General features: G+C 31.3%; 3 protein-coding genes across 7 annotated transcripts; 1 reads left to right on the top strand and 2 right to left on the bottom strand.

The window, feature by feature from the left end:
* The first annotated feature begins 9,640 nt into the window (after positions 1-9,640).
* Positions 9,641-14,453, top strand: LOC105804212 (uncharacterized). 5 transcript variants are annotated; one of them, XM_052624238.1, is made up of 9 exons: positions 9,641-10,073; positions 10,194-10,251; positions 10,379-10,408; positions 11,016-11,130; positions 11,239-11,309; positions 12,123-12,410; positions 12,626-12,668; positions 13,813-13,921; positions 14,155-14,453. In XM_052624238.1, exons 2-9 carry the CDS (start codon positions 10,228-10,230, stop codon positions 14,231-14,233), a joined length of 759 nt encoding a protein of 252 aa, XP_052480198.1. In that variant the 5' UTR covers positions 9,641-10,073; positions 10,194-10,227; the 3' UTR covers positions 14,234-14,453. The 5 variants fall into 5 exon arrangements, with proteins under 5 accessions (XP_052480198.1, XP_012492165.1, XP_052480200.1 ...); XM_012636711.2 differs by lacking the exon at positions 10,379-10,408 and having other exon boundaries at positions 9,649-10,073; XM_052624239.1 differs by lacking the exon at positions 9,641-10,073 and having other exon boundaries at positions 10,141-10,251.
* A 281-nt stretch (positions 14,454-14,734) lies between these two features.
* LOC105804213 (ras-related protein RABH1e) lies at positions 14,735-17,152 on the bottom strand. The gene is made up of 6 exons (XM_012636715.2): positions 16,895-17,152; positions 16,360-16,430; positions 15,691-15,779; positions 15,499-15,610; positions 15,271-15,361; positions 14,735-15,176 (listed from the first exon to the last, which is right to left on the bottom strand). The coding sequence occupies exons 1-6, from the start codon at positions 17,009-17,011 to the stop codon at positions 15,030-15,032; spliced, it is 627 nt and encodes a 208-aa protein (XP_012492169.1). The 5' UTR covers positions 17,012-17,152; the 3' UTR covers positions 14,735-15,029.
* Positions 17,153-26,465: 9,313 nt separating this feature from the next.
* Positions 26,466-27,404, bottom strand: LOC105804214 (uncharacterized). The gene has a single exon (XM_012636716.2). The coding sequence runs from the start codon at positions 27,277-27,279 to the stop codon at positions 26,755-26,757; it is 525 nt and encodes a 174-aa protein (XP_012492170.1). The 5' UTR covers positions 27,280-27,404; the 3' UTR covers positions 26,466-26,754.
* Between the last annotated feature and the right edge of the window lie 497 nt (positions 27,405-27,901).

The following is a 27,901-nucleotide window of genomic DNA, read 5'->3' as shown; positions in this document are numbered from 1 at the left end:
AATTTTTGGGTGAGCGGGATTTTAATAAAAACGCCGCTATTGCTTATCTTTTGCGGCGTTTTTTTATAAAAACGCCATAAAAATATTTCATTTTAAACAAAACGACGCCGTTTTACTTTGCTAAAAAAAATTTATTTTGTCTACTAAAAATTTTTAGTTAAGTGATTTTTTAAAACATTTATTATTACTATTTTTTATAAATTGGATTTTTATAAAAAAATTAATTACTCTCAAAATAAATATCATATATTTTAATAAGAAAACAAATGATTAAATGGCTGCAATTAATTATTAAGTTAGAATTATTCAATGTTAATTACGATTTCTATTAAAGATTGAAATGTTAGTCACGATTTTATATTATTATTTTTCGATTTAATCTCCATTTTATTAGAGATATTTCTTCTTAACTAAAATATAACTATTATGCTAGATGTTCGATGTGGAATGATTTTAGTTTTTGTATTTCATTTTATTTGTTATAATTTGGTCCTATCCAAAATAGATAGTTACCTATTCATATCAATCATTACTTTATTTATTTATTTATCAAATTTTTTGTTAAATCTAATATTTAAATATATCAAATGGTTTAGATTAAATATTTTTAAATATAAAAGCATTAATTGATTGTATAATTTTTATCATTTAAAACATCTCAAGTAAACCTTAAATCCTAAACCAGTTAATATATATAAAATTTATCTATTAAGTTCTTAAATAATTTAAACTATAATCACAATTTTAATATATTAAAATTAATATTATATCTTTTACAATTATATAAGAAATTATTTAATATATAAATTAAAAAAACTAATTAATGTAAACCCTAACCCCTAACCCCTATCCCCTAAATCATAAAACATAAATCGTAAACCCCTAACCCCTAACCCTTAAACCTCAACCCTTATAACTGTCCTCCATAAGTTTTGTGATCGCATTTAGTATAGTTCCTTAATCTTAAAGATATTTCAAAAGATTCAAACTCCTAGTTGTAACAGTACTTCTAGTTTCTTCAACTCCGAAAGATTCAAACTCCTCATCCACATCAACAGATGCCGCAATGCAGGTGATTTTTTCTTTTGGAACCTTGAATCCATCATCAACTTTAGGATTTCCTTGCTTCTCCCTAGCACCAATGTCCAAACCTAATAACTTAAAAAAATTCAATCAACAAACAAAAGGCGAATTGGAGGCAGGAATACCTAAAAGAAACATTCAACTGCAAGCTGTAATGGTATCCATAGGAAGAAGAAAATAGTAAGGTGTTACAGATAATTTAAAATGTAAAAGTGCCAAGCAAAACCATGGGTCATATTCGGTTTACAAACAACAGAACAAACAAGTTATGAAACTTTTACACATGAACACCTAAAATTCCAATCAATCCTAACGAATAATAAATTCACACATCTACCATTTTTTTTAAATTCACATCAATATTATAAAATTAAAGAAACCAAATTATACTAAATTAAAATAAAATGATAACAGATCGGGACTAAAACCATAATCAGACCATAATAAAAATAAATCATTCTTGCCTGAAATGATGAAAATATCCAGAGTTAAACACATTTCTATCAAGCAACAAAAATCTCTAACCACCAACAACAAAATATCAAGAAACACTAGGATACAAACCACACCAACAAAAATCTGCAAAAACCTTAAAATAGTAACCCCTATATACCTTCAACTCTAAACCACATATACCCTAAATCAAAAACCTTAAACTATAGTGATAAATCTCTTTTTACGATTATATAAAAAATTATTTAATATGTAAATGAAAAAACACTCAGTAATGTACCCAAAAAACTTTTAAAAAACCCAAAAAATTATTTAATATGATAAATCTGAGCATTAGCGGCGCTTCTTCAAAAACGCCGCTAAAGCCCTTAGCATTAGCGGTGCTTTTAAAAAAACGCAGCTAAAGACCTGAGCATTAGCGACGCTTTTACAAAAACGCCGCTAAAGACCTGAGCATTAGCGGCGCTTCTTCAAAAACGCCGCTAAAGACCTGAGCATTAGCAGCGCTTTTACAAAAACGCCGCTAAAGCCCTGAGCATTAGCGGCGCTTTTTCAAAAACGCCGCTAATGCTCATTTTTAGTGGCGTTTTTTAAAAAGCGCCGCTAATACTCTATCTTTAGTGGCGTTTTATTAAAAGCGCCGCTAATGCTTGATTTTTAGCGGCGTTTTTTATCCAAACGCCACTAAAAACGCCGCTAAAAGCCTGTTTTGGTGTAGTGATTTGAATGTAGTAGATAACAGCGGGGCCCGAGAATTGATATGTATTCGATTCATAGGAGCCGATATGCTCATATTGGTGACGTTATTGTTGTTGTGATCAAGGAAACAATACCAAATACACCTCTAAAAAGATCAGAAGTGATTAGAGCTGTAATTGTAAGTACTCGTAAAGAATTCAAACGCGACAATATGATGATAATACGATATGATGACAATGCTACCGTTGTCATTGATCAAGAAGGAAATCTAAAAGGAACTCAAATTTTTGGTGCGATCGCCCGGGAATTGAGGACTTCTAGAGTCATCTAAATTTGGACATCCATTTGTTTAGATTTATTACATGCGTGAAATAAAAAAATTATTTTTAATTCTAAAAATTATATTCAAATTTTGAAGACATGTGTCACTATTTTATTGTCAACACAAAATTAATAACGTCAACCATATATCTAAACAAAATATCAACTTAATTAACGGTTTCTAAGCTCAAGTGTCAATTAGATTAAAAAAATTAAATACTAACTAGATATAAATAACCAAAGTTTAGTGTACTAAAATATACATTTACCCTATAGTAAAATATGGTTTGTTGTCATCTATATGAGAAAATTTTGAAACTTTTTAACAATAATTCCTCCTTAAAATTTTATGATTCTTTAAATTTTTTCGTATATTTATAATTTCAAATTTATTTTTATAATTTTAAAATAAATTATATATTTTATTTTATTTTTTAGAATTTTTAATGTTGCTATATTTTTTGAATTTTTAAAAATAATATTAAATTATATTTTTTTAAATGAAAAAAAAAGTTCTGGAGAGGTTGAAACCTCAGTCAACTAAATGGTGTCCCAATCACTTGAACCACAAGCGTTAAAAGAAACACATGAAAATAAAAAAATTTATAACACATCTCGTCATCAAATTTATTTTCAAACTGTGATTCCTGGAAAAAAAAGTCGTAGGAGGAGCAAATACGAGATACATGTAACAACTATGCAACATTCAAATTGTAGCCAATACCCAGAAACATTTAGGAATACCTATTATGGTGGGGAGAGAAAAGAAGTCTCTCCTATCAATTTTGAACTAAGTTAAACCTATAATCCAAGCTTTAAAATCATATATAATAAACTGTTTTTTTTTTTTACCGTGGATGCTTTCTGTAAAGATAAATGATTGGAATAAAATGTGTCCTATTTTCATGGGCAAAGATCAAATCCCCGATCTCATGATTAAGGGATGAGGCAAGCAATTACTATACCACACATCATAGTTAAACTATTTTTTTGTTACTGATGTTATGTGATGAAATTATGAGCATATATCCCTTTTTTATCACTAAGGCTTGGGTTTGGACACATTAAACTTTTAATTTAGTTTTACTGAGCAAGTAGGGATGGAGATTAATGCTGCAACATACTGACTCAAGCACTCAAAGTTAGTACTTTGATGGGGGAGATCTTTCTGAAGCGAGACTAGGTGCAAACACTTCATGCACTGGACAGAGTGGAAGCATATTTTGAAAATGGGTGCCATATGGCAATAGAAAAAAAGTGACCATACCCGGCTACTGCATGATGAAACCTTTCAGGTTCGATCGATTTGTCCTTCTATCTGTTGATAGACGAAGACAAGATGCGATGGAAAGAATCAGTGATAAGAGTTAAGTGGAAATTATATGTAATATACCGCTACTCTTGGTAGACACTAAGGACAAAGCTGTATGGCATTCCCGGGTAGATGACCACGTAGGCGAGTTTGAAATGCATCATGGTCGGCCAATGTGCCACCAAAAGTTAGGATTTCCAGTTGGAGGTTAAGCCATGCAGTTATCCTCACTCGTGTCGATCTTGCCATGTGGATAGACACTATTTGTGCGATATGCAAGTTAGCAGTGGAAAATGATTTCCATGCGCCAAGGGATTGTCTCTCCCACCTCGATCAAAATCTTAACTTTAACTAACCTGTTCCAGCATGTCCAAAATGATAGTATTGAAAGTGGAGTGCCATGCTAGAGATAGCGGCAAAGAAAGCTAGTAGGGCAGATTTTGATTGTTTGCTTTGATTCTTTTGGACAAAATGGATTACTAGACATAATGAGGATAAGAAGAACTGTTGGGCTAAACAAAGGCTACTTTGAAAAAAAGTTTAAAGCTGCACAAGGGTATCAGATTGCGTGAACGCTAGCCACAACTAGGGATTGGCAAAAAAAAACCTCAAAATTAACGGCTTTCGACCTAATCCAATAGGTTCATTTTCTTTTTATAAATCGAATTGAGATTAGATTATATCAAGTTTACTTTAAAAAGTAGTTGAGTTGAGGTTGGGTTAAGAGTAAATTCATCCAGTCTCGAGATATTTAGAATATTATCTTTTTTTATATATTAGTTAGATTTAAATCTTAATCTATTTACAATATTACCTTTTCTTATTTACAATACTACAGTAAATTCACTCTATGTAGTTACTTTGTTTATTTTTGGTAAACTATACTAGTAATCATCCAATTTTAGTAAATTTCTTTTTGTCACTAACTATGAAATGTTACAAAATGGACATTCAATTATTTCAAAATTTCTTTTTGGTCGCCACCCATGAAATTACTAGCGAAAAGATAACTTGTTGCGTTTTAAAATTAGTATAATAGCAACTTTAACCCTCAAAATTTATATATTATATCAATTTAGTCTTGATTCCAAAAAAATTAACCCTCAACATTTACACATCATGTAATTAGATTTTTTTTTTGCATTTTACTTTTATGGTGGTTGAGTGATAGTTTTAAAAGAATGGGAAAAGATGAAAATTATCATCTTGGAGTTTTGGGTGTTTCATTTTATATATTTTTATCAAATTTAGTTGATATATATATAGCTTTTTAGGTGATAGAGTCACACACAAAAAAGTGTAATTAAAAAAAAGACTAAATCAGACAATGCATAAACATTGATGGTTAATTTTTTTAGAATCAAGACTATATTGACACAATGTATAACTGTTGAGGGTTAAAGTTAATAGTATGCCAATTTTAAAAGCTGACATGCCATCTTTCTTTTAGCCATTTAACGACTAGTGACCAAAAAGACAAAATCAAATAGTTGAGTGACATTTTTTTTAATATTTCATAATTAAGAGATCAAAAAAGAAATTTACCAATAATTAAATAACTACTAGCGCAGTTATTTAATATATACTTGATTAACAACACTATAGTTACTAGCTTTAGATCTTGATACACACTCATGTACTGCTTTCCTTTCTCAAAATTATAGTCCGGCTAATATATACGTATATAATATTTTATATGTTTGTAAGTATAGCAAAATTTGTTTGCAAAAATCATGTGTGTGTGGTATATATATACATATATATGCGAGATCAACGCATTATTAATAAATTTATATCAATAAATTACATAAATAAATAAAATTCGGGTCAAGTCCTTAATAAGATTGTAGGGTCAAGTTTGGGGTGAATTATTTTTTTTATAGGTTAGAGTCAAGTCGGGGCATTGTAGTGAAGGTTCAAGCCAAGGTTAGGGTGACCAAAAATCCAATTCATCCCACCCCATTATCATCACTAGACGCAACTTGGATCTGTCACACCAAGCACACTAAAAGAATAAGTAAGGCGCATTAATTGCATATTGGAAAGGAACGAAAATGTCTTTAAGCATATAAATAGGTGTGTTGCATAGCTTATTAGACATGTCTTTTGGCAAGAAAGTAATAGTCCTACGACAATTGCATCAAGAAGCCAACATCAAATATGTTGAAGTTTTATAGGGTTGTAAATCAAGCTTGCACAAATGAATTTTTGTTGATGTTTTGCTAATTTTTTAGCTTGTTTGTGTTTGAATTGTGTTTGTTAAGAATTTCAAATTTGTTTTCCCATTCATTTATTTAAAATTATATGTGTTGATTGAGCTATTGACATTATTGTTGTTGCAACAACTAGGAGGATACGGATTTGAGCGCACTTAAGCACTTATTATCCTTTGATTTAATGGTTTGGAAGGTTATGAGTGGTAGTAGTAGTAGGAATTGTATAAAAAATTATATGTTCAAGTTTGCCCAAACATGTCTGACATTAGCATTCCTCCAATTAGTTGGATGATGTAAACTTTAGCATATTGATCAATTTGTACCTCAGTTGTACTTTCAAAGAGATAACAAAATTGACTCTGTAACCATGTAAATATCACTTGCAATCCACTGAAATCCCTCATGCTCATAGGAATGCACCCAACAATCTAGCGAATGTTCTCCAGCAGCAAGAATGAACTACCTCCCTTACTTGTATCACCTTCGATTAAAAGGATCGTTAGTAGCACTATAACTTCCAGCATTATTGTATTTTTTTGCATAAAAATAAATAGTATGGGTCTTGAGCCTCCACCATTAAACTAGAGAAAAAAAGAATGTGACACATATATAGAAACAAACAATCCATATTTATATATTAAATCGAGTTAGTTTTTGGTACACTCGTAGTTTAGTTTTTTTATTCCACAACAACCTTGAAAAATTGACAATTGTCTCCTTTTTAAAAAAAATATTTTACTATACCCCTCTAGGACACTTGTCAACCCCCTGACCCTACTTGTGGAGTCTAAAAACTCCACTAGCAGTGTACCAAATAATTTCTCACACCAGCTTCTTTTGTAACATCCTAATACACCCTGAGTCAAGAATAGTGCTAAAATGAGATGACAAGTGTTAGAAATTTCGAAGGAAATAAAATAGGTATTATTGGTACTAGTAGAGAAGATAGTTGAATGCCAGAAGAAATTGAAAAGACTCATGTATTGAGAGAAATAAATCTGATGTATTAACGAAATTATAAAGAAGTGAAAAGTGATGGGGCCATAGTAAAAGTAAGTAAAAGTTGAGGGGTTCAAATGTAACATCCTTAATCCATCTCCATCGCCGGATTAGAGTTACAGAGTATCACAACACATAACATAACAATTTAAGTCCATTCAAACCTGCATTTCATTCATTGCATAATTACAATTATAGGCCTTAAATCGAGCTTATGGGGTCCTAAAAATAATTTGAGAACAATCAGGGACTGATTTGATACAAAACAGAAAGTTTTAAAAAAATCTAAAAATTTTGAAAATCACGACCGTGTGAAAAAGCCTAGGCCGTGTGGCTCAAGGACATGACCATGTCGTAGCCCGTGTGCCTGATCGTGTACAATTCGAAATATGGGTCACACGGTCGTGTTTTAGCCTGTGTACCTGCTCGTGTGAGTATTCTAAAAATGGTCACACGGTCGTGTCGCAGACGTGTGTATATTCGAAATAAGGTCACACAATCATGTCACAAGCCGTGTGCTAGATCGTATGAAACTTGCATTTAAAAACAATAAGACACACGACTGTGTGGGTAGGCTGTGTGTGACACATGGCCGTGTGACAGCCCGTGTTCCAAGCCATGTATGCCTTAAATACCTTCAAAAACAAGTCAAAACATAACCCATTACTTAGGTGCCAAGTCATAGTAACAATTTACAACGATAAGCCTGCCAACCACAATCATTCAACAGGTGAGTCCTTATGACTATAAACATATTGTATAATCCAATCAACCATATTAGATCATTAATTATAAAGTTATTTATACATTTCATAAATCATGTGCACATTTATACAATTTGATAACAAATCATATAACCATTGAAATATACCCGATGAACGATATAACGAATTCGGGTACGCGGTTAACCATCCAGAACCCACCAGAACGCTCAAACGAGCTTAACTAACCGAGAACACACCTGGGCACCAAGTTCCTAGCTTGTAGGCTAACATCCCTTCGAAACACACCTGAGCACTAAATGCCATGCCCGAAGGCCTTATATCCGCCCCCGGTAACACAACAAAATCACTGTAATGTAACATGATAGTCCGCAACAAATGTTGGACTTCTATATATTCAGTGAACAATAATGAATCAATAATTACCATCTCATCATAAACCAAACCCGTATCGCGTGCATTAAAAAAACTATTAGCATGCCAATTGTATCCTATCCTATGTTCATCGGCTCACTATATATATGTCAAACATCAATGCTCAATTTAATTACTTTTTCAACTCACATTCACTACTTCAATTTACTAATTTCAGGATATTCAACAATCTCAATTCACAAAAAATATAACATTTAAATTTATACAAAATTAAACCATACGAACTTACCAGAGTTATTCAAGAGGAAAAATGGAATGAAGAAATTGCGGCCATAGTTCCAGGCATTATTTTAGCCATAGTTTCTATTTTGCAAAGCAAATACCCTCTCGTTTCTACAATGGTATCAGAGCCTCTCACTTAACATTGCAACAATTTCTTTTACTATAATTTAGGCTTCACACTAGATCAAACCAATTGATTTGGAGCCTATCTAGAATAATTGGTTGCATTACTACCTGAACAGATAACGTTTTTAATGTCTTTATTTTCTTTTGGATCTTAAGTTTTTTTGTGTTTTATCCTGACTTTTTAGAGTTCTTTTGCAAGTGACTTAAAAGAAGATACTCGTTTTCTTATTTTAATATCTCACATGGGTTAGCCAATGGGTTATAAAGGGCTAAAAGTGATTTTTCAAAAAAATTATTTTTTAAATTTTTAAAGTTAGGACTAAATTGAGTTTTTGTAAATATTGAGGTCAAATTTATTGAATTTTTTGAATTAGAACTAAAATGGAAAATTTAGTAAACATTGAGGGCTAAATTTGTTGAATTTTTAAATTTATTTTCAAATTGATAGAATGTGTAAACATTAGAGGCTAATTTTGTTACTAAATTAATAATAATAAAAAGCCTACATAAGCTCAAAGTAACTAAAATATTTAATTTGAAAAAATTAGTGACTAAATAGATCATAATAATAATAATAATAATAATAATAATAATTAGGTGATCATTTTTATAGTTTATTCATAAAAAATAATTTTCAGCATGCCCACATTTTAATTTAATAGAAGATTAATTTAGACATTTCAAAATGAATAAAGATTTATTTATTTATTTTTCAATAAAAATCTAATGCATGTGATTAATTTTGCAATGGAAGCAGTATGCCATATTTGGTTAATAACGTAATTTTAAAATTAAAATATTAGATTTCGTTTTGTGTAAAGATAAATTTAGATGAATGATGTGTTTACTACGATTAATATAAAATAATAATAATAAAAAATTAAATATTATAATAATAATATAATATAAAATAAAAAAATAAACTAAACATCCCACTTCCCATCCAAACTTAGCTATAGGAAGGAAGAATTGAAGATATTGTAAAATTTAATTAGACGTCCATACAAATAAGGAAATAGAAAGAGAAAAGAGTGGATCTAAGTTGATGGTGACAGACAGAAAACTCCGAGAGGTGACAGCAGAGGGGAGCGACCCGTGATCTCTTTTTCCTGAACAACCTTTGTCTCCTCTAATATTTTCTTTTTTTGCTTTCAGCTTGTAGCTTCACGTGCACCTTACCTTAAATCTTTGTATATTCAATCTTTTCTGTTTTTCGCATCTTGCCCTCCACAATCCACCAATTTCTTATTTTATCTTTTACATGACAAATAATCAATATCTCTAAATTCAAACTAATTACAATATCTTTTCAATTATTAAAATTTAAAAGATTTTTCATTTTAGGATAAACTTAGAATCAAAAGAAAGAAAGGGGGATAACAAGGGAAAGAAGCGAAGGGGCAATTAGGTCAGAGAGAAGGAATGTCGTTGTCGTCCAAGTCGTGATCGCCAGCATTTCTTAGGCTAATCGCGCCACCCTCCGATGTAACCCCTTTTTAACGTTCTCTTTTTTATTTCTTATACTATAAATATAGAATTATAACAACTTCACTGCAACTTACACAGCAAAAAGAAATTTCATCTACATTTCTTTATTTTTCTCAGATTTTTCTCACTCTCTGCCTCCTTTTTCTCTCCAATGTTAGTTGAATCGATCCAGGAGGTCAGATTTCTTTTCTTTTCTTTTCTTTTCTTTAGTTTTTATTTTTTTTATTACTATTGGTTCCTTTATGTTTCTGTTTTTAAATTGGAGCTGTTTCTGTGTTTTTTTTTTTTGGATTGTGTACTAGATTTACCGCTTGAGAATTGTAGGGAAAACGGTGAAGGAAATTTCGATAATTCAAGATTTCTTGCATTTTCACTGCTTTGGATTCATTCTCTCGTTCTTCTTCTTTTTCTAGGCGGTGGACTTTTCTTTTAATGGCAAATCATAGCCGTTTTGATTTCGTCATCTTCCATTGCTCTTTTTTTTTTTTTAAGTTATTTCGTTTCCTTTTTTTAATTATTTTAGGAAACTTGAATTTCCTGTTTGGTAATTCCGAAAATGTAAGAAAAGAAGATGATTTCACTTCAAATTGTTGCATTTGCTTCTGTTTCTTGGCCAAATGGAATTGCTGTTTTCTTTCTTGCATTGCATTATGTCTATTTATGATTCCTAATTCACATTGAAAAAAGAAGAAAGAAAAACAAGTAAAAACAATGTCTCTGTAAATTAGTAAATTAGATTCTTTTTCCTTCAATTTTTTGCAGTAAATTGCCTCCCATTACTGAATCCGAGAATAGTGTTGACACCAACTTGTGCTTTTAGTTTGGAAATAATCCAAAAATGGAAAACAAATTAATTTTTCCCATTGTTCCGCAATCATTGTGGCTTTCATCATCAAATTTTGTTTTCAATGCTTGATTTTAACACATAATTACTTCCAGGAAAAACCATTCTTATCAGGGATGGTGGATGGAAGCACCAATTTGCCAGTCAACCTTTCCTGCTTTGAGCTGATTAAACCAAGCTTGGATGAGACCAACCAGCATTGTTCTCTTGGTAAGGATATTAATGTCAGATATAATAGTGTTCAATGTCCTATTCTAATAGATGTCTTGCCCATTCTTATCCGCATGTTTAATGAATTCCTTTTTTCTGAAATTTCAGATGTCTTGCCTATTCTAATAGAGGAAACTTCATTTTCAGCAAGAGAAAAATGCAGCTTAAACACTTCACATGTAAGTTCATTCCTAATCTGCTGCAGTCTTTTTCTCCTACCCTATAAAACAATCCGATTGTCTTGGTCTGAGGGGAGAACTTTTAGAAACTGACTTGATCGATTGAATAATCTGAGGTGCTCTTAATCAACCCTATTTCTCTTAATAGCAGTCTGCATTGTTGTTGATGGAAATTCAGTTCCAGTAAGAGAAAAATGCAGCTTAAACACTTTCCTGAACTGACAGGTGTAAACCTGCAAAAATGTCAGTTACATGTTTATATCAGTTTTGTAACCTTTTGATCATTAGTATAAAAGGCCTGTTTAAAACTTGATATGGCTTGAAAATCAGTTTCTCCTGTAAAAATTGAAAGGCAAGCACACTACTCTTTGAAAGACCTGCATTTTGGCTTTTTGTTATGCTCACCTTCCTGGAAATCAGCTTAAAATCCCTCCTTGTGTCTTCTTTAGATCGGATCAGTTCATTTGTTGGCAAAGAGAAAATTCTCATAACTTGGAAATTAAATTAAGTGTACACTACTGCCAGCCCGCTGAGATGCTTTCATTATAGAACATGTGCTTAACTTTAAATCTGTTCATGTCCCATTAGATTTAATGCTGAAGTAAATTCCTTTTTGGCTTCTATTTTTGGTATTTTCTAGATTCTATACTCTGTAAATAATATTTCTGATCCCAATGATCTCTGTTTAAAAGTTAGTTCAAACCCTTTGTTCATTTTCAATCTATAAAATGAGACTATAAAATGGGAAATTGGAAATTATTTGAATTGTGCTTGAGCATTCTATGCTTCTATTTATTTTCAATCTTTATGCAGGGCCAGGATGTCTATAGCATTTCTGTCTTGCCTGAGGAAGGAAACATGAGTCCAAAATGCACACCACAGTTAACTTTTTTGAGCCTCTTAGAAGTTCCTTTTTCATCAAAAAACCAGATGTGTTTGGATGCGCAATTGAGTTGCCAGAACTGCGTCGATTTGAAAGTGGATAGTGAAGATGCTTATTCATCGTGCATTCTGGATATAAACATTGAGAAAGAGACTCCCGACCTACTGAAGTCTAATGATGAAATTGTTGGTAATTCAAAAAGTGAAGGCGTGGTTACAGTAAGTTCGATTTACTTATCTTTACATTGATCTTGTGGAAAGTTTCTCTTCATTTTAAGGGGCATATGCAGTGAATTGCAGATCATACACAGTTACTATATACCTACTTTAATCATCTAATCATCAAAGCATTGCTGATTTTCCTTGAGTCTTGGACTCTTGGTCTTTATCTTCCTTTACTCTCGATGTTAACATTATATCTCAATGAATTACAGCATTTGCAGAAGGTGTTACAAAGACAAGCAAGCTTAAACGTAGGTGAGAGTTCACTCAGCTTTGATCTGTCAATGAGTTAATTGCACTAAAACATACTCTGAGAGGTAGTAAGCATACTCTATTTGTTGGAGATTGAGTGGGGTCTAGTCGCATTCTCTTCACACTGATTGACCATCTTGTTTGACAATGGTGAATTTATTGACAAATCATGGTTTTGAAATAAATGTCCAAAGGCCATTCATTTAAGAAAGCAGCCGATAGCAATCTCAGCAACCAGTGTAGAGCTGGAAAAGAAGAAAGAAAATTTCTTTGTCACACAATCTGGATGGTGCCATTACCTATATAAAGGTCATTGATGCAAAAGTTTGATACATAGACAGGAGGTGAGTAGAAAAGAGTAAATGTAAGATTAAGAGAGTTAGCGCCATATGGAGAATAAAAGAAAAACCATGCACTGGCAATAAACACATGAACCATTGTCAAACATGATGGTTGATGAGTGTGAAATAAATAGGACTGGGCCGCATTCAATCTCCAACGCTAGTACTATATATAATGTTTTGAACACTTTTCTGAGTATCGCCCATAAATTATCTATGGATTCATTTTCCATTTCCATGATTTAGCCATGATTGCATTCTTTTGCTTAAGACATGGTTGATAGTTTCTTCTGAACAAAAAACATCCAAAGGAGTAGAACATTCTGCTAGTAACCTAGCTGTCATGAAGAAATTCTGTCTAATGTTTCATGCATATTGTTTGATGTGGTGTTTTGACATCAAGACTTACATTTTTTCAATAGAATGTTTATGATAAACAGAGGTTCCCTTGGTAATATGTTCACGTGGAAGTTATTAGAGTCGGAAAATAGGTTTATATTCTTGTAGCCGTGGCCGTAGACCCAAACTTTCACCTTCAAGAAGATTAAAGCTGACAAAAGAACTTCATTGACACATTTAATTTCAGTGCACTAACAGTTTAGAAACTTTTACTTCAAAGGGCTTTGAGGAATTGTAAGATTGAACTCGATTATCTCGATCAGTAAAAGCTATGTGGTTTTTGGAATTGTCTGCTACCTTTTCTCTGTGCCATTGACTGTCTACTTCCATTTGTGCATATTACATGTTTGCTTCCTCATGCCATGCGGAATTTGTTTACAACTAAAAACTGAATTTGATTGGAGCAGAGAAATCATCGAACGAGAGGGTTCATGATGCACCAAGCAACAGATGGAGAAGATACAAACGAGCTGCATCATTTGATTCGAGGAAAATTGTCCTCCTTTTCTCAATCTTGTAAGCACTTTTCTGGCAAATTTTCATAATTGATACTTCCATTTAGCAAAGACAAAAGATGAGTAATAATCCCGTGCGGACATATTTCAAATCTAATGTGAGGGAGGGTAGGAAATATTCTCTTGGAGATAAAAAAAATAGAAGGGTTTATGGAATTTTAATATGTTTTAGAGAATGTGTTTAGGTTATAAGTTGTTTGTAAACTGAAACATTTGATTGTTTGTTTGGATCAGGTCAAGTGTGGGGACATTGATATTGATTTATCTGACGCTGAGAGTTAGACAAACAATTGATGGGTTCAATCATGTGTAGCACTTCCTTCAACTTGTTTTCTTTTTCCGTCTTCAGAGCAGGCAGGCTGGCTTTTTATGTTCCTTTTTTTCTGAGTTTCCATTGTAAATACGAGTAGAGAGATTCAGCATGTGCCAACAGATTTTCCGAATATAGTTGGAAACTTCTAGTGTCACCTGTTTCATTACATGATAACCTAGTTTGGCTCTCAATAAATGAGTATTCACCAAATTTGATTCAATCGGGTTCAATTAATTTGATTTAATTCTAAGAACATTGATTAATGGCTTGAACTAAATTCAAGTTTGATATAATTTCGTTTTTTTCCATGTTAATAAAAATTTCTATTTAATAAATTCAAAAATAAATAATTGATTTGAAGTGAAGCAAATGAAAATCGAGAAATTTTTTATTAGGTAAAGCAAACTTAATTTTTATACCATGAAATTATGTTTTGAGGGTTTTTTTTTTTTTTAACGGCTGCGCTGTCCGTTCCCACGACCCCCCAGAAGGAGGGGAAAATGAAAATGAAGCTTTCATTTTAATATAGAATATTAATCTGACATCATGAACATTAAAGATCCCCAACTCCCAATAAATGACTATTCCTAGAATGTAATTTTCCGAGACAAAAAAAAAAAAAAGAGAGTTGGAACTCTACTTCCCACCCAAATGCATGGAATAATATAAAAAGACCTCACGAACTACCACAAACAAAATGAATCACAATGCTTTTACCGTGTCTGCTAAGTTTTACTTGTGTGGTTAAATAAAAATGCTTAAATGCTTTCTTGTTTAGTAAAACACATTATCTGTTTTAACATGCACAACCCCCTCCTTGCTGCTCTGTATTCTGGGATGAATTACCGCTCGACTTCAAGTTCACATCAACCATGTCTTCCTGTTTTGTTGAAGAAAGGGTTTCCATCCCTGGTAATGCTGCTGCTATCTTGCGGAACAGTGGCTGCCATTTCACATTCATTCATGCAACTCCCAAGTTAACAAACACGCATGTGTATATGTATATAACTATCAAATAATGTTGTTTTGTTTATCACCTTGATGTTGAATCCGGCTTTGGCACTGGTTTCAATGAACATGATTCCAAATTCTTTTGCCTTGTTATCTCCTTCCTCTATAGAAACCTGCCTGTTTAATCACCAATCGACGGTATAAATGGAAATAACATTAAGAATTACTCTAAGCCGTGAGTGTTTAAAACCCTCTTAATCATTTAGATATTGAAAATTAATCTAAAAGGTTGAAGTTTCCAACTCAACACTGACCTTTTATCAACAAGATCAGTTTTGTTGCCAACAAGGACAATAATGACATCACTGCCTCGTTCTGTGCGTACCTCTTCAACCCACTTTGAAGTGTTCAAAAATGATTGTCTATCTGCAAGGAGATATCTAAGTGAGGAATATAAATAATCTAATGTTCGTGGTTATCATGGGAGAGTTGTTTTATATACTTACTAGCTACATCATAGACAATTACTGCAACAGAAGAATCTCTAATATAACTTGGAATCAGACTCCTAAATCTCTCCTGGCCAGCCGTATCCCTGTGAGATTATACGATAGAACTCAAATGAAGATAAGTCAACTGAAAATTTTGAAGAGCCTATCAATTATATAAACCAATAAATTGGATTCATTAGCATGCTATATTCTCAAAAGGGATCATCAGGAACCGAATATGGGAGAGACTAGACGGTTATACCAAATTTCAACTAAGCAAAATGACTTGGGAATCGATGACTCTGGATAGTTTTCTTCAAGAAGGCAGAGTTCACAACTGATGAACTAGTTTCTATCTCTAAAAAGTTGTCGCATTTCCCAACTGCATAGAAGAGGAAATGCTAGGAGATTTCAACAAGAAAACGTGATTTTTTGTTTGTTTGTTTCACCAATTCGAAGCTCCAAGGGTGACAACACATTATATCTGCCTCACAACAATGGCAAGCTCTTTTTGGAACTAATTCAAAGCAATCAAACAAAGTCCTATTTAAGTTCACAAGAAATGTGCTTATGCTCATTCAACATTGATGGAAACCGTTGAAGAGTCGTATAAAATAGGCGTTGAACAGAGTTATCCAAGATTTTACATCGTTAAAAAGAGAGAAAAGGAAGGAATTGTAGTACCAAAGCTGCAATCGAACCGTTCTATCTTCAAGATACATTGTTTTTGACAAAAAATCAATTCCTATAGTGGCCTGCAATTGATTTACGTCAATAAATCACGAGCATATTCAAGGAAAATATACATATAAACTGTCAATTCACCTATGCTATGATCTAGACTACGGTAAACCCAAATTCAACAAATTTGAAACAATTAAGATAGGAACAAAAACATCATACAAATTATAAAATTAAAAAAAAAAGAAAAAGAAAAAAGATCTGTTTATCTGTTTAATATATTATGCAAAATTGATAACAAATCCATTTACTTTTAAAAACAAGCATATTTCAGAACTAAAAATAATTTCGTTAGAGATCAACAAAACAAGCAAAAACGATATGAAATCCGTGATTAGCGCTTCAGATCAATATGTAAGTCGAATACGTTTAATGACAATGTAGGAAACAGAGGAAAAGGGTCAAATCATGCTTGAATCGGCGAGAATCGATGAAAAGGCACGTCGAATTGTTTAAAAGAAAAGGGAAAAAGGAAAACCTGATAAGTGGTGTCGAATTTATCGTACATGAAGCGGGTGATGATGCTGGTTTTGCCAACGGATTGATCGCCTAGGAAGACCAGCTTGTATTTGGCGAGAGGGGACACTGTCGCCATTTTCTTTGCAATTTGTTCTCTCGATTTTTTATGGTAAACGAGAGAGATTCAGATCTGATATATGGAAGAAATATGGTTCTCAAATTATTATGATGAATACTATAGATGGAAATGGAAATTTAATGGAGATGAAAAAGGATGGAAAGCTTTGAGAAATGAGTTTATATTTTTATTATATAAACGAAGTGTGACGAGTAGGACGGCTCAGTCAAAATCTTTGAACCGGTATTCTCTTTCCTTTTTTACCCCTACCACCACATTTTTCTTTCTTTCTTTCTTTCTTAATAATAAAATCCTATTAATATTTATATTTTCTTTTATTTGGTCCTTAATTTTTTAAAAAGAATTAAATTATTATATTTTAACGGGAATACAATTAAAACATTAAAATTTTAAATATGACAGTTTTCATCACAATACAGTCTACTTTATGCTACAGTTTATGAATTTTTATTTTTTGAACATTTTATAATTTTTAAATTATTTGTTGACTTGCATATTAAAAAATAGTGTTATTAATATTTTAGTTAGCGTTTTTGTTAAAAAATTATTTGACTTTTTGAAAAATTAATGATTAAATTTAATTTTAAAAATAAATTAAATTGATAAAAATATAAATATTGAGGACTAAATTTATTATTATACTTTGTTTAATAAATGATAGTGGACGAAATTTTTCATTGCAGGATTAAGTGATTAATTTTGGTTCATCTGTTTTTTTTTTGTCCGATGTGCAATTTTATCTAATTTTACAATGTTAAATGAATATTCTTTTAGTTTTAACTCAAAAGTTTTGATTTAATTAATTTAAATTTAAATCTGAATTTAATAATAATAATAATAATAATAATAATAATAAGGTTAACACTTTAGTTCTGCTTCGTCGAAATTAAAATAAATCCAAATTTATTTTTAAAAAAATTAAAACAAAAAATAATTTAAAGACGATATTGTGTGTGTTGAGCATGCAAGTTTTTTGATTGTTTGTAAGTGGAAGGATTCTGAATGACTTCTTCACCTGGATTTTTGACTCTTGCATTTGAGTTTTCTTTTTTTCTTATCTCTCTCATTTTATTTGTTTGGAAATAATAATAAAAAGTGTAAATAGGAGGATGGTAAAGTAGTCAATAATGAGATAAAAGAATTTAAATCAATCAATATTTAACTAAACAATTAATTATTAAAATAATACACAATTCTGAAACTATGTAACAAAGTAAAATATAATATTAAATTGAAAAATAATAAATAATTTAGTAAAAAGATATTTACATTAAATTAGTAAATATATTTAATAATTAATAAATAATTGTTGATTTTTTTCAAACCTAGTCCACATAAATCGTTTTTCACCTACACGAACGAATAACGAATAGATAAAAACTAATAATTTTAAGAGGGCTTGCTTCTTTCAGTAGTTATAAAAATTAAAGTAATAATATTATCATAATATTATATTACCCCATAATCTTTAATACCTCTCAAGTACCATTGTTGTTCGAATATGATTCGATATTGTCTCTTCGGAAAACTATTACTTTAATGTTTCATTCTTTTTATATAATTCTAACTTATTAATGCTAACAATCTCATTTTTTTATCGGTATTTTTATTAGATGCTACTTCATTGAATATATCTAACTGTTGGATGCTATTTATAAATTTAGTAATATGATGAAAAATAAAGATATTCTCGTTGGTTCCAAAGTTTCTCCAAACTCATGCTTTTATATATATCATAGATATATAATATAATTTATAACATATTAAATTGAATATACTATTATAAATAAAAAAGGTTAATATACTAAAAATCCCTTAAATTACTAAACTTTGTTTAAACAAACCTTAATGCTATTTTTATAGTTAAGTAAGCCCAAGTAAGCCCCTAATCTATTATTTTTATTCATGAAAGCACTTGATTTTAATATTAAATGAAAATATTTTGAAATTTTAAACTAATTTATATTTAATGCTGATGTAGTTTAAGGGATTATTTAATTAAAAATAATATAATTGTTTTTCAAAACAAAGTGCAATAATTTAAGGACTTTTTATATTAACCTAAACAATATGTTGTCACTTGTGTTTATAAATTTAATAAAATAAAAATTATAATCATAGTAAAAGTATATATAATTACTAAATATAAATTAACTTTTTATATATTTATTAAAAACAATATAGATAGCTTGGACAAATTTTGATATCTATATTTGAAGTTGGATTGAGCTTAGGCAACTATGTATAATATTGAAAACATCCATAGACTCAATTTGAACCCAGCCCAACCCATAAACACATCCGGATATCATATACTAAATAGATAATTAACAAGTAAAGGATTAATTTATCACTGATATGGTTAGGTCAAATTACTCATCAATTAACAACTTTGATATTAATGTATTGTAACACCCCTAACCCTTATCTGTCACCGGAACAAGGTTACGGAGCATTACTGGACTTTTCAAATCAATTATGAACATTTCATATCATTTAACATACATATCAAAAACTAATTATAAATCACTCATATTGTTCCTTGTATGAGCCCTCGAGGCCCAAAATACACATTAGAAACAAATCAGGACTAAACCGAAAACTCAGAGAATTTTTTACAAAACTTCAAATTTTTTCTTAGGTGCAGGGTGTCCACGCCCGTGTGGCCAGGCCGTGTGGCTCACATGGTCAAGAGACACGCCCGTGTCTTAGGCCGTGTGGGCATTTGAAGTAGGGCACATGGTCGTGCCCCAGCCCGTGTCCAATTTAGGGTGCTTATTGACTTGGGTCACACGGCCAAGCCACACGCCCGTGTGCTAGGCCGTGTGAGCATATTGACTTGTAATATTAAGGTGCAGGGGTCACACGGCTAAGCCATACGCCCGTGTGCTAGGCCGTGTAAAAATACTTGAGCATTCTGTTTTACAATTCTAAAGATGCAGGGGACACATGGCCAAACCACACGCCCGTGTGACAGGCCGTGTGAACAATTTTGAGTATACTGACTTGCAAAATTTCTAAGTTACAGGGGACACACAACCGTGTCATTTGACCGTGTGTCACACATGGCTGAGACACACGCTCGTGTCTCTGCCCGTATGGACGAAAATAGGCCATTTCAAGGCCACATTTCTCACCCATTTTAGTATCAACCTATACACAACTTTTAAACACATCAATGAACCACAACAAGACATTCATAACAAGCCAAAATCATGATTTAAACATAGTATATCATCATATATACCCAATTACTCAAACTTACCTATTTAATTCATTCAACAACTCTACCTAAGTTCACCATAATTGAAATTTCCACAAACACATATATTATTCACACCAACATCATTAATATATGTCATACCCAACCTAACATATATGTATATATGCAAAATCACAATTGCTAACATTTACACAAGACAAACTTTGATTAAATCCACACAAACCCTATACATGCCATTAAATCATAGTGTACGTTGCAAAAAAAAAAATACCGAAATAAGTTGGATAGTGTGACTTGATGTGCTGATCCGATCTTCCGACCTCTTGAAAATCTACAAAGACATTAAAGAACTCGAGTAAGCTTAATGAAGCTTAGTAAGTTCGATGGGTTAAACATAAATCTTACCGAACCTACTATAACACATCTAAATTCATTCAATGTAAATTATCTGTCAATCACAACTTTAATCGATGAATACACTTATTTCAGATCAATTCCAATAATAACAATAAGTCTTTCAATTTCAATTACATAAGTCACTTACCAAATCTTACCAAATTGGAGAACGGCTTACGGATAAGAGTACATCGTTTTCAGAAGCCCAAATACTGAACAGAAGCTCATGAGAGCTAAATAGAAACCCATAAGGGTTGAATGAAAGCTCGTAAGAGCTTAATGGAAACCCATAAGGGTTAAACAGAAGCTCATAAGAGCTAGATGGAAACCCATAAGGGTTAAACAGAAGCTCAATAAAGCTGAACGGAAACCCATAAGGGTTAAACAAAAGCTCAATAGAGCTAAACGGAAACTCATATGGGTAATTTGCCACATTTTCTTCCAATTCCATCAATCCGCCAAATGCCGAATGTACTCAAATCCCGCGTTCCAATCGTTTCGAACATTCAATTTAAATTCATAACTTTAACAATATTTCACTTTCAACAATAGATATGAATAAATACATAATACCATTCATCAATTCAATATATATATTTATATATTAAAGTTTAACCATACGAACTTACCTGGATTGAATTGTAATATTTGCAGAAGTTTAGGGACTATTCCACTAATTTTTCTTTTTCACGAGTATCAACGGGATCTTGATATAAAATATAAAATTACTCATTCATTAGCATATATTTCAGTTCCAATTCACTTCACAATTAATACCCCTCAATTTTTTTCAAATTACACAATTACCCCAACTTTTACAACTTTTTCAATTTAATCCCTTAACTAGTTAGTCCATTAAATGAACTAATTTTTCTCAATTGATAATTTATCTAAATATTCTAGGCTATCATACAGCCCTTTATAAACAAAAATTTAATACCAAACCCTAATATTTAACATTTTCACAATTTAGTCCTAAAATCAATATATAACAAAATCACTTTATAAAATCATCATACAAAAAAAATTTAAAGCTCTAAATCCATGTTATTTCATCAAAAACATCCAGAATTCATCAATGGTAATTTTAAAAATTCTCAATAAAATAAAAACTAAAGTAATAGCTAGTTGGACCTATTTGTAAAAGTCTCAAAAACATAAAGATTACAAGAAAAAGGCAAGAATTGAACTCACATGGAGCTACAATATGAAAGCCAGCTTTAAGAGCTCTTCAATGGTGTTTTTGGACAAAAAATTGGAGAAGAAATTGTCTAGAAACTATTAAAAATCCAATTTGGCTATTTAATTTCATTTTATTTCCAATTTTACCCTTAAATCACATAATTTTATTATTTTTCTTTGCTTATACTGCGTCACCCATCTCCTTTTGGCTCATTTACTCTTTAAGTCCTCTCTTATTTACCATTTAAGTCATTTAATCACTATTTCTTTTAATTAACAAGTTTTGTATATTTTTCAATTTAGTCCTTTTTAATTAATTAACTATCACAACGTTAAAATTTTTTAACAAAACTTTAATACTACCTTAATGACACTCCGTAAATATTTATAAAAATATGTAAGGCTCGATTTATAGAAACGAGGTCTCAGTACCTCATTTTCTAAACCACTTGACCTAATAAATCCTTATAAAACACAAATTACTAATTCAAAAATCTTTCTAAAACCACATTTAACTCATAAATACTAAATGATAAAATTTATGAGCCTACTCGTCAGATTTGGTGGTCTTGAACCAATATTTTCGACATCACTGAAAATCGGGCTGTTAGTATGATTTCTGATCCAAACGTACTTGGTTGATTATTAGTTTGTGTCAAATTTTAGTGTAAAAATTAGAAGTTAAAAAATACTTTAAGCCCTATATATTTTGTATATTTGGATTTTAATCCTTAATTTTACTTTTAGTAATTTAATTCCTCTACTTTTGGATTTAAAATTTAGATCTAGTTGTTACTATAGTTAAAACTTTTCTATTAAAATCACTTGGTATGAAATTTTAAAATTTAAAAAATATATTTACTTAGTTATCATATAACAATAAAATAACGTCTAAAATATTGAAGTGGATTTTTCTTAAAAGCACCCATTCAAACTCGTAATGATAAAATAACTTCTTTTATTGTAATAGCATTTTTAAGAAAATTTGATTTGACATTTTAATCGTAATAGTTAACAATATTAACCATTTAGACTAATTAATAACAATATAAAAGTAGAAAGACTAAATTATGTCAAAAATTAAAATATCTGATTAAATATCAAGTTTCAATATAGTATAGGAGCCGAATCAAATTTGACCATTGTTTTATAATATATATATATATATATATATATATATATATATATATATATATATATAAGTAAAGCAAACCCAAAAATAGAAAATTACATGATAATATCTAAAACCCTTTATGGCATCCAAATTATATACAACGATATAATATTTCAAGTAAAAATTAACGATATTAACTATTTAAACTAATTAATAACATCATAAAAATATAGGGATAAATTATGTTAAAAATTAAATTTCAAATTCAAGCATAATAAAATAATCAAAACTAAAATTAAACATTTTTTATAATGTAAAAGAAATCACCAATAGTGTAGCTACAACTTTAATAAGATCCTTCCTTTTATGTATATACTAGTGTCACGGGGCTAGACCTTTCGTCTCGCAAACCGTGCGGCCTTAGGCGATCCGTTTGCTCCAAACTCGCCTAAGTCAGCCTTAACTCAAATGAGGATTCCTTAAGAACTCCTCCAAGGCACCAATTGAAGAGCGGAAGCGATTTATGCCAAAAGAAGCTAAGCCAAAGAACAACAGAAAGCCACAGAAAAGAATGCACACAAGGTGTTTGAATAAATGCTCTCAGAACTCTATTACTTTTAAGAATTCAGAATACAATGGAATGAGTACAAATGAGGGGGAGGCTCTCTATTTATAGTTGAGCTCCCCCAAAACTGACGGTCAAGATACAATTACATCGACGGATGAGATTTAACCATATCCATTAATTTTAGTGATTTACAAGATAAGCCTTATCAAATCTAATCTAATCTTTACAAGATATGATTCCCTCTATCTTCTAAGATTAGTTACCATATTAGCCTAAATTGCCATGTCTTCATCATTGGGCCAACTAGGCTTCAATGATAGGCTTCTCCAATATTTCTCCGAATCGGCCACTCTTGTGGGCTAAATGTTCCCCATCTTATCGATAGACCTCCATGGGGCGCATCTTGTGCCATGGTCACGGGCTTTGCACTTTGGCCCGTGACATTAGTATGATCTTTCCGCGTTTCACATTGTGTCAATTATTAATTATTTTTTATCAAATTGTAAAATAATTATTTGAATATCAACATATAATTTAAGTCTTTGTACTCTTTGTATATTTAAAATTTAGTATTTTTATTTTTAATTTTAAAATTTAATCCTCTATTTTTTAAAATTAAAATTTGGATCCATTTGTTAAACCATTAAATTCTTTTGTTAAATATAATGGTGAAACATTTTGAAATTAAAAAAAAACCACTCACTTAATAGCCATGTAACAAAAATAACATTGCAATAGACTTGAATAACTCTTAAAAGTTACATAAGCATTTTAATCAAAACAAAGTATTAGGACTAATTAATGACGTAACAAATTAAGTTATCAAACTATATAAAAAAGTCGAAGTACAAAGATTGAATCTTAAATTTGAGTCTAACACGAATATCAAAATAATTTGACTCTTATATATAATCTAAAAATTGAGTGTAGTATAAGGACCAAAATTAAAATTTACCATTTGCATATAAAATTTAAAAAAAGCGAAAATGAGGCAATTCCACGTGTTAGCATGAGGACATTCTTTTATATACAGTTAAAAGTATGATTCCCACCCACATCGGGTTAAATATATATATTTTTTGTTATAGAGTGTACATCCAAGTTGCAATATCTTCTAAGTTACTATACCATTCATATATTTAAAATTTAGTCTTTACATTTTTATTTTTAAGAATTTAATTCCTTTACTTTTTAAGTTTAAAATGTAAATTTATTTGCTAACACTGTTAAAATTAAAAAATTACTCACTTATTATACATAAAACAAATAACATTGTAATGGACTTAAACTTAATAGAAAATCTTAACAGTGTTAACAATTTCTTAAAATTCACATAAACATTTTAATCGAAATAACGATTTAAACAAATGACATTATAAGAGTTGAGGTACCAAATTATTTCAAAATTTAAATATAGAGAATAAATCTCAAATTTGAGAGAAGTATAGGGATCAAAATTGAAAATTAACTATTCTTATTAATCTCAGAAAAACAGAGGATTAGAATTAAAATTTAGCCATTATATTATTATGTCAAAGAAAAAGAGAAAAGAAATGGCATTGGACAGGTGTCAAGTAAGAAAGAAGAAAGGCCTTACAGCCTTCCTTTTATATATAGTAGTATAGATATAGATTTAGAGAGAGAGAGTTACTAATATATAGATAATGATGAAGAGCCAACCTTCAACCTTGGTTTCAAACCACTAGCTCTAAAATCTCTCTCCTCAAACAGTACCCCTTAGTATTAGCTTCAAAATACTCCAGGTGGATTAGAAACATTAATAGAAATGACCCTAAACTTTTATTATGGTTTCCTTTCAGGTAGAAAGATGAAACTGAGTATTCTATACCTCAATTCTAGATTTGTCCCATTTAGCATCGCTGCTAACACAAACAGAACAATCTCCAGAAAGCAAGTCCCTTTGTAACCATGCATGCAATTAGACTAATTTCCTGTTCATGTACTTTTCAAGCCTCTTATGCTTTTTAGATCATTTGTTGATGCAGATCTTTTTTCTTTTTGAATTCTTGGCATCTTTTTCAAACTCATCCTTCACTATCTAATCACGACTCCAGAAGATTGTGCAAAATAATGAACTACGAGCACAAAACCCAGAGAGAAATCGATCACAGAACACTTATAACCACAACACTCTAAAGTATATGCATGCGAGTATATGTTTGTGTAATTCACTAGAGAAGGTAACAGGGTCAAGAGCACCAAAAGGTAATGTTTAGATGTTACCTAAGAAATCAACCACATTGCGCTTGCATAATACAGTTTATGGATTTCATTGTGGCGAATTGTAACAAGAAATCAGAATTTATCAGGATCACAAGCCTCTGCAACAAGATAATAAAATAAAATGCTAACAAAATGAAGAGAAGGCATATGAAGAAAAGCTATTCATACTTGGATTATAGACAAACTCACCAGGCATAAAATTCATCCTATGAGTGCTATTTATAATCCATCAACTCGATACATGCAGATTTTATTTTATGTAGAAAGCAAAAAAGAGATGTCTATGCTAGTAAGGAACTATTAACAAGAGGAGACAATTCTGAATGAAATGAACATCGATCATCCACAATCACAGAGATAAAGAACCTCAAAACAGAACTTGAGTGCTTAAAGTAAAAAATGTAGAAATTACAAAATTGATTAGAATTAAGCATCATGTAATGTCAATAGCCAATGAATTTACAAGGTCTGGAGTGGATGTTATCATCATATCATACCTCCCCCTAAAACATCCCGGTAATGTAAATTGCGATGGTTCTAATTATTAGAACATATAGCACATTTTCCTAAAGGTTCCTACTGTAACTAGACAGTCAAAAATGGAAAAGGAACTGTGATTTCAGACTCATTAATCTGAGGGTTAAAATGCATTCTTACTAATTCACCAGGTAGAGAACATCTTAGTCTCAAATGAAACAGAGGGGGGTATTCACTTCTCCAATGATTCCATCAACAAGTTTATCAACTCCATTCAGCTAATCAAGTTTAATACATAATAGTACTAGAATTTCACACCAGAACTAATCATGCTCAAATAATTGAACAAAAACTAAATTTAAAAACACCTCCAAATAAACAAATAAAACCCCATTTCAAATTATTACTTCAATACTAGCATCGCTAATAACTTCTCATCAATAATGTAAATATCTTTCTTCATGTATGGTCCAATTTTGCAATTCAAACCCTTACCAGGGGAAAGGAAAACTCAAAAAGCCACAAACCCTACCTACCTAACTAGCTTTCCTCATGCTGCTCCAAGGAAACTTGGCCTCTCCTCCACCGCGGCGGTCACCGCCACGGGCTGAGGCATAAGAGCCTTTCCCTTTCCCCCTGTCTGCTCCATCATCCTTCACCTTGCCGTCAAGCCAATGCTTCTTCTTTTCCCCTTCTTCCACAACGCTCTTACTCTTACTGGTCTTATTAATACTGTCTTTTTCCTCTTTAATCACCTGGATAGGGAAGAGGTTCTCGGATACGGAAAGAGGGGTTCTCAGGGTGACGTAAGCTTTCTTGTAATCGGGCCGGGCGATTAAGAAACCGCCGCGCTTCTTCTTCTTTCCGTCCATGTTGAGGGTACGGACTTTGTCGACGTCGAAACCGTAGAGGGATTCCAGGACGCGTTTGATCTCAATCTTGGATGCGGATGGGATGGTTTTGAGGGCTATTTCTGTGATGTTGGTGAAGGTGTTGGGCATTAGTAGCTTGATTGGAAGGTTGGCGAAGTGGACAACTCGTCTGCCTAATCTACCCGCCATTGTTATCTTTTGATGGAGCTGGAAGAATGAAAATGATAAAGGGAGAGGGGTTGAGGGTTTTGCAGAGAGAAAGCTTCCCTTCCTCGGTTACTACTGTTCTAAATTTCCAATGTTGTGCTGCTATGTGGGCTGGACTACAATTCTGTCTACTATTAATTAATGGGCCGTCAACATAACTCCTGCCTGCTCTCGTATAATTCTGTCTACTATTATTTATTATTATTACGATATTTTCATAAATTCGTTGCAGTATTTCTTAATTATACACATAAGTTTTCAAATAATAAAAATATATTGATTTAATTTATTAACTACAATTACCTTTTTATTCGAACTAGAATTATGTTAATTGTATACACTTCAATAATTTTCTATACCAAACTGCATAAACCATGAAAAAATTTGAGAAAATCGAAAATTTATTCAAATTGATATGTGGCTCGATTTCATGTTGATGTTAGCACTCAAATCGTATAATTTGGTTCGGTTTCTAACCAGTTTTATCCAAATTAAATTAAATGGAAAGAAAATCTATATCTAAAGAAATATTCTTTTGAAATAAGAAGTCCCAGTACAACCTTTAGACGGTTAAATATAAAAGAAGAATTCAATCTCAAAACAC

This window comes from Gossypium raimondii, chromosome 11 (assembly GCF_025698545.1).
Source record: "Gossypium raimondii isolate GPD5lz chromosome 11, ASM2569854v1, whole genome shotgun sequence".
In the NCBI taxonomy this organism is placed as follows: Eukaryota; Viridiplantae; Streptophyta; class Magnoliopsida; order Malvales; family Malvaceae; genus Gossypium; species Gossypium raimondii.
This window is presented reverse-complemented; position numbering and strand designations above follow the sequence as displayed.

Excerpts from the sequence above, each read along its gene's own strand:
- LOC105804212 (XM_052624238.1), top strand. The coding sequence starts at position 10,228 with ATGTTAGTTGAATCGATCCAGGAG. Across the intron at positions 10,252-10,378 it reads TAGTTGAATCGATCCAGGAG|ATTTACCGCTTGAGAATTGT; the intron begins GTCAGATTTCTT and ends ATTGTGTACTAG. Across the intron at positions 12,669-13,812 it reads ACAAGCAAGCTTAAACGTAG|AGAAATCATCGAACGAGAGG; the intron begins GTGAGAGTTCAC and ends TGATTGGAGCAG.
- LOC105804214 (XM_012636716.2), bottom strand. The coding sequence starts at position 27,279 with ATGGCGGGTAGATTAGGCAGACGAGTTGTCCACTTCGCCAACCTTCCA.
- LOC105804213 (XM_012636715.2), bottom strand. The coding sequence starts at position 17,011 with ATGGCGACAGTGTCCCCTCTCGCCAAATACAAGCTGGTCTTCCTAGGC. Across the intron at positions 15,780-16,359 it reads ACGGTTCGATTGCAGCTTTG|GGATACGGCTGGCCAGGAGA; the intron begins GTACTACAATTC and ends ATAATCTCACAG. Across the intron at positions 15,611-15,690 it reads AATTGTCTATGATGTAGCTA|ATAGACAATCATTTTTGAAC; the intron begins GTAAGTATATAA and ends ATCTCCTTGCAG.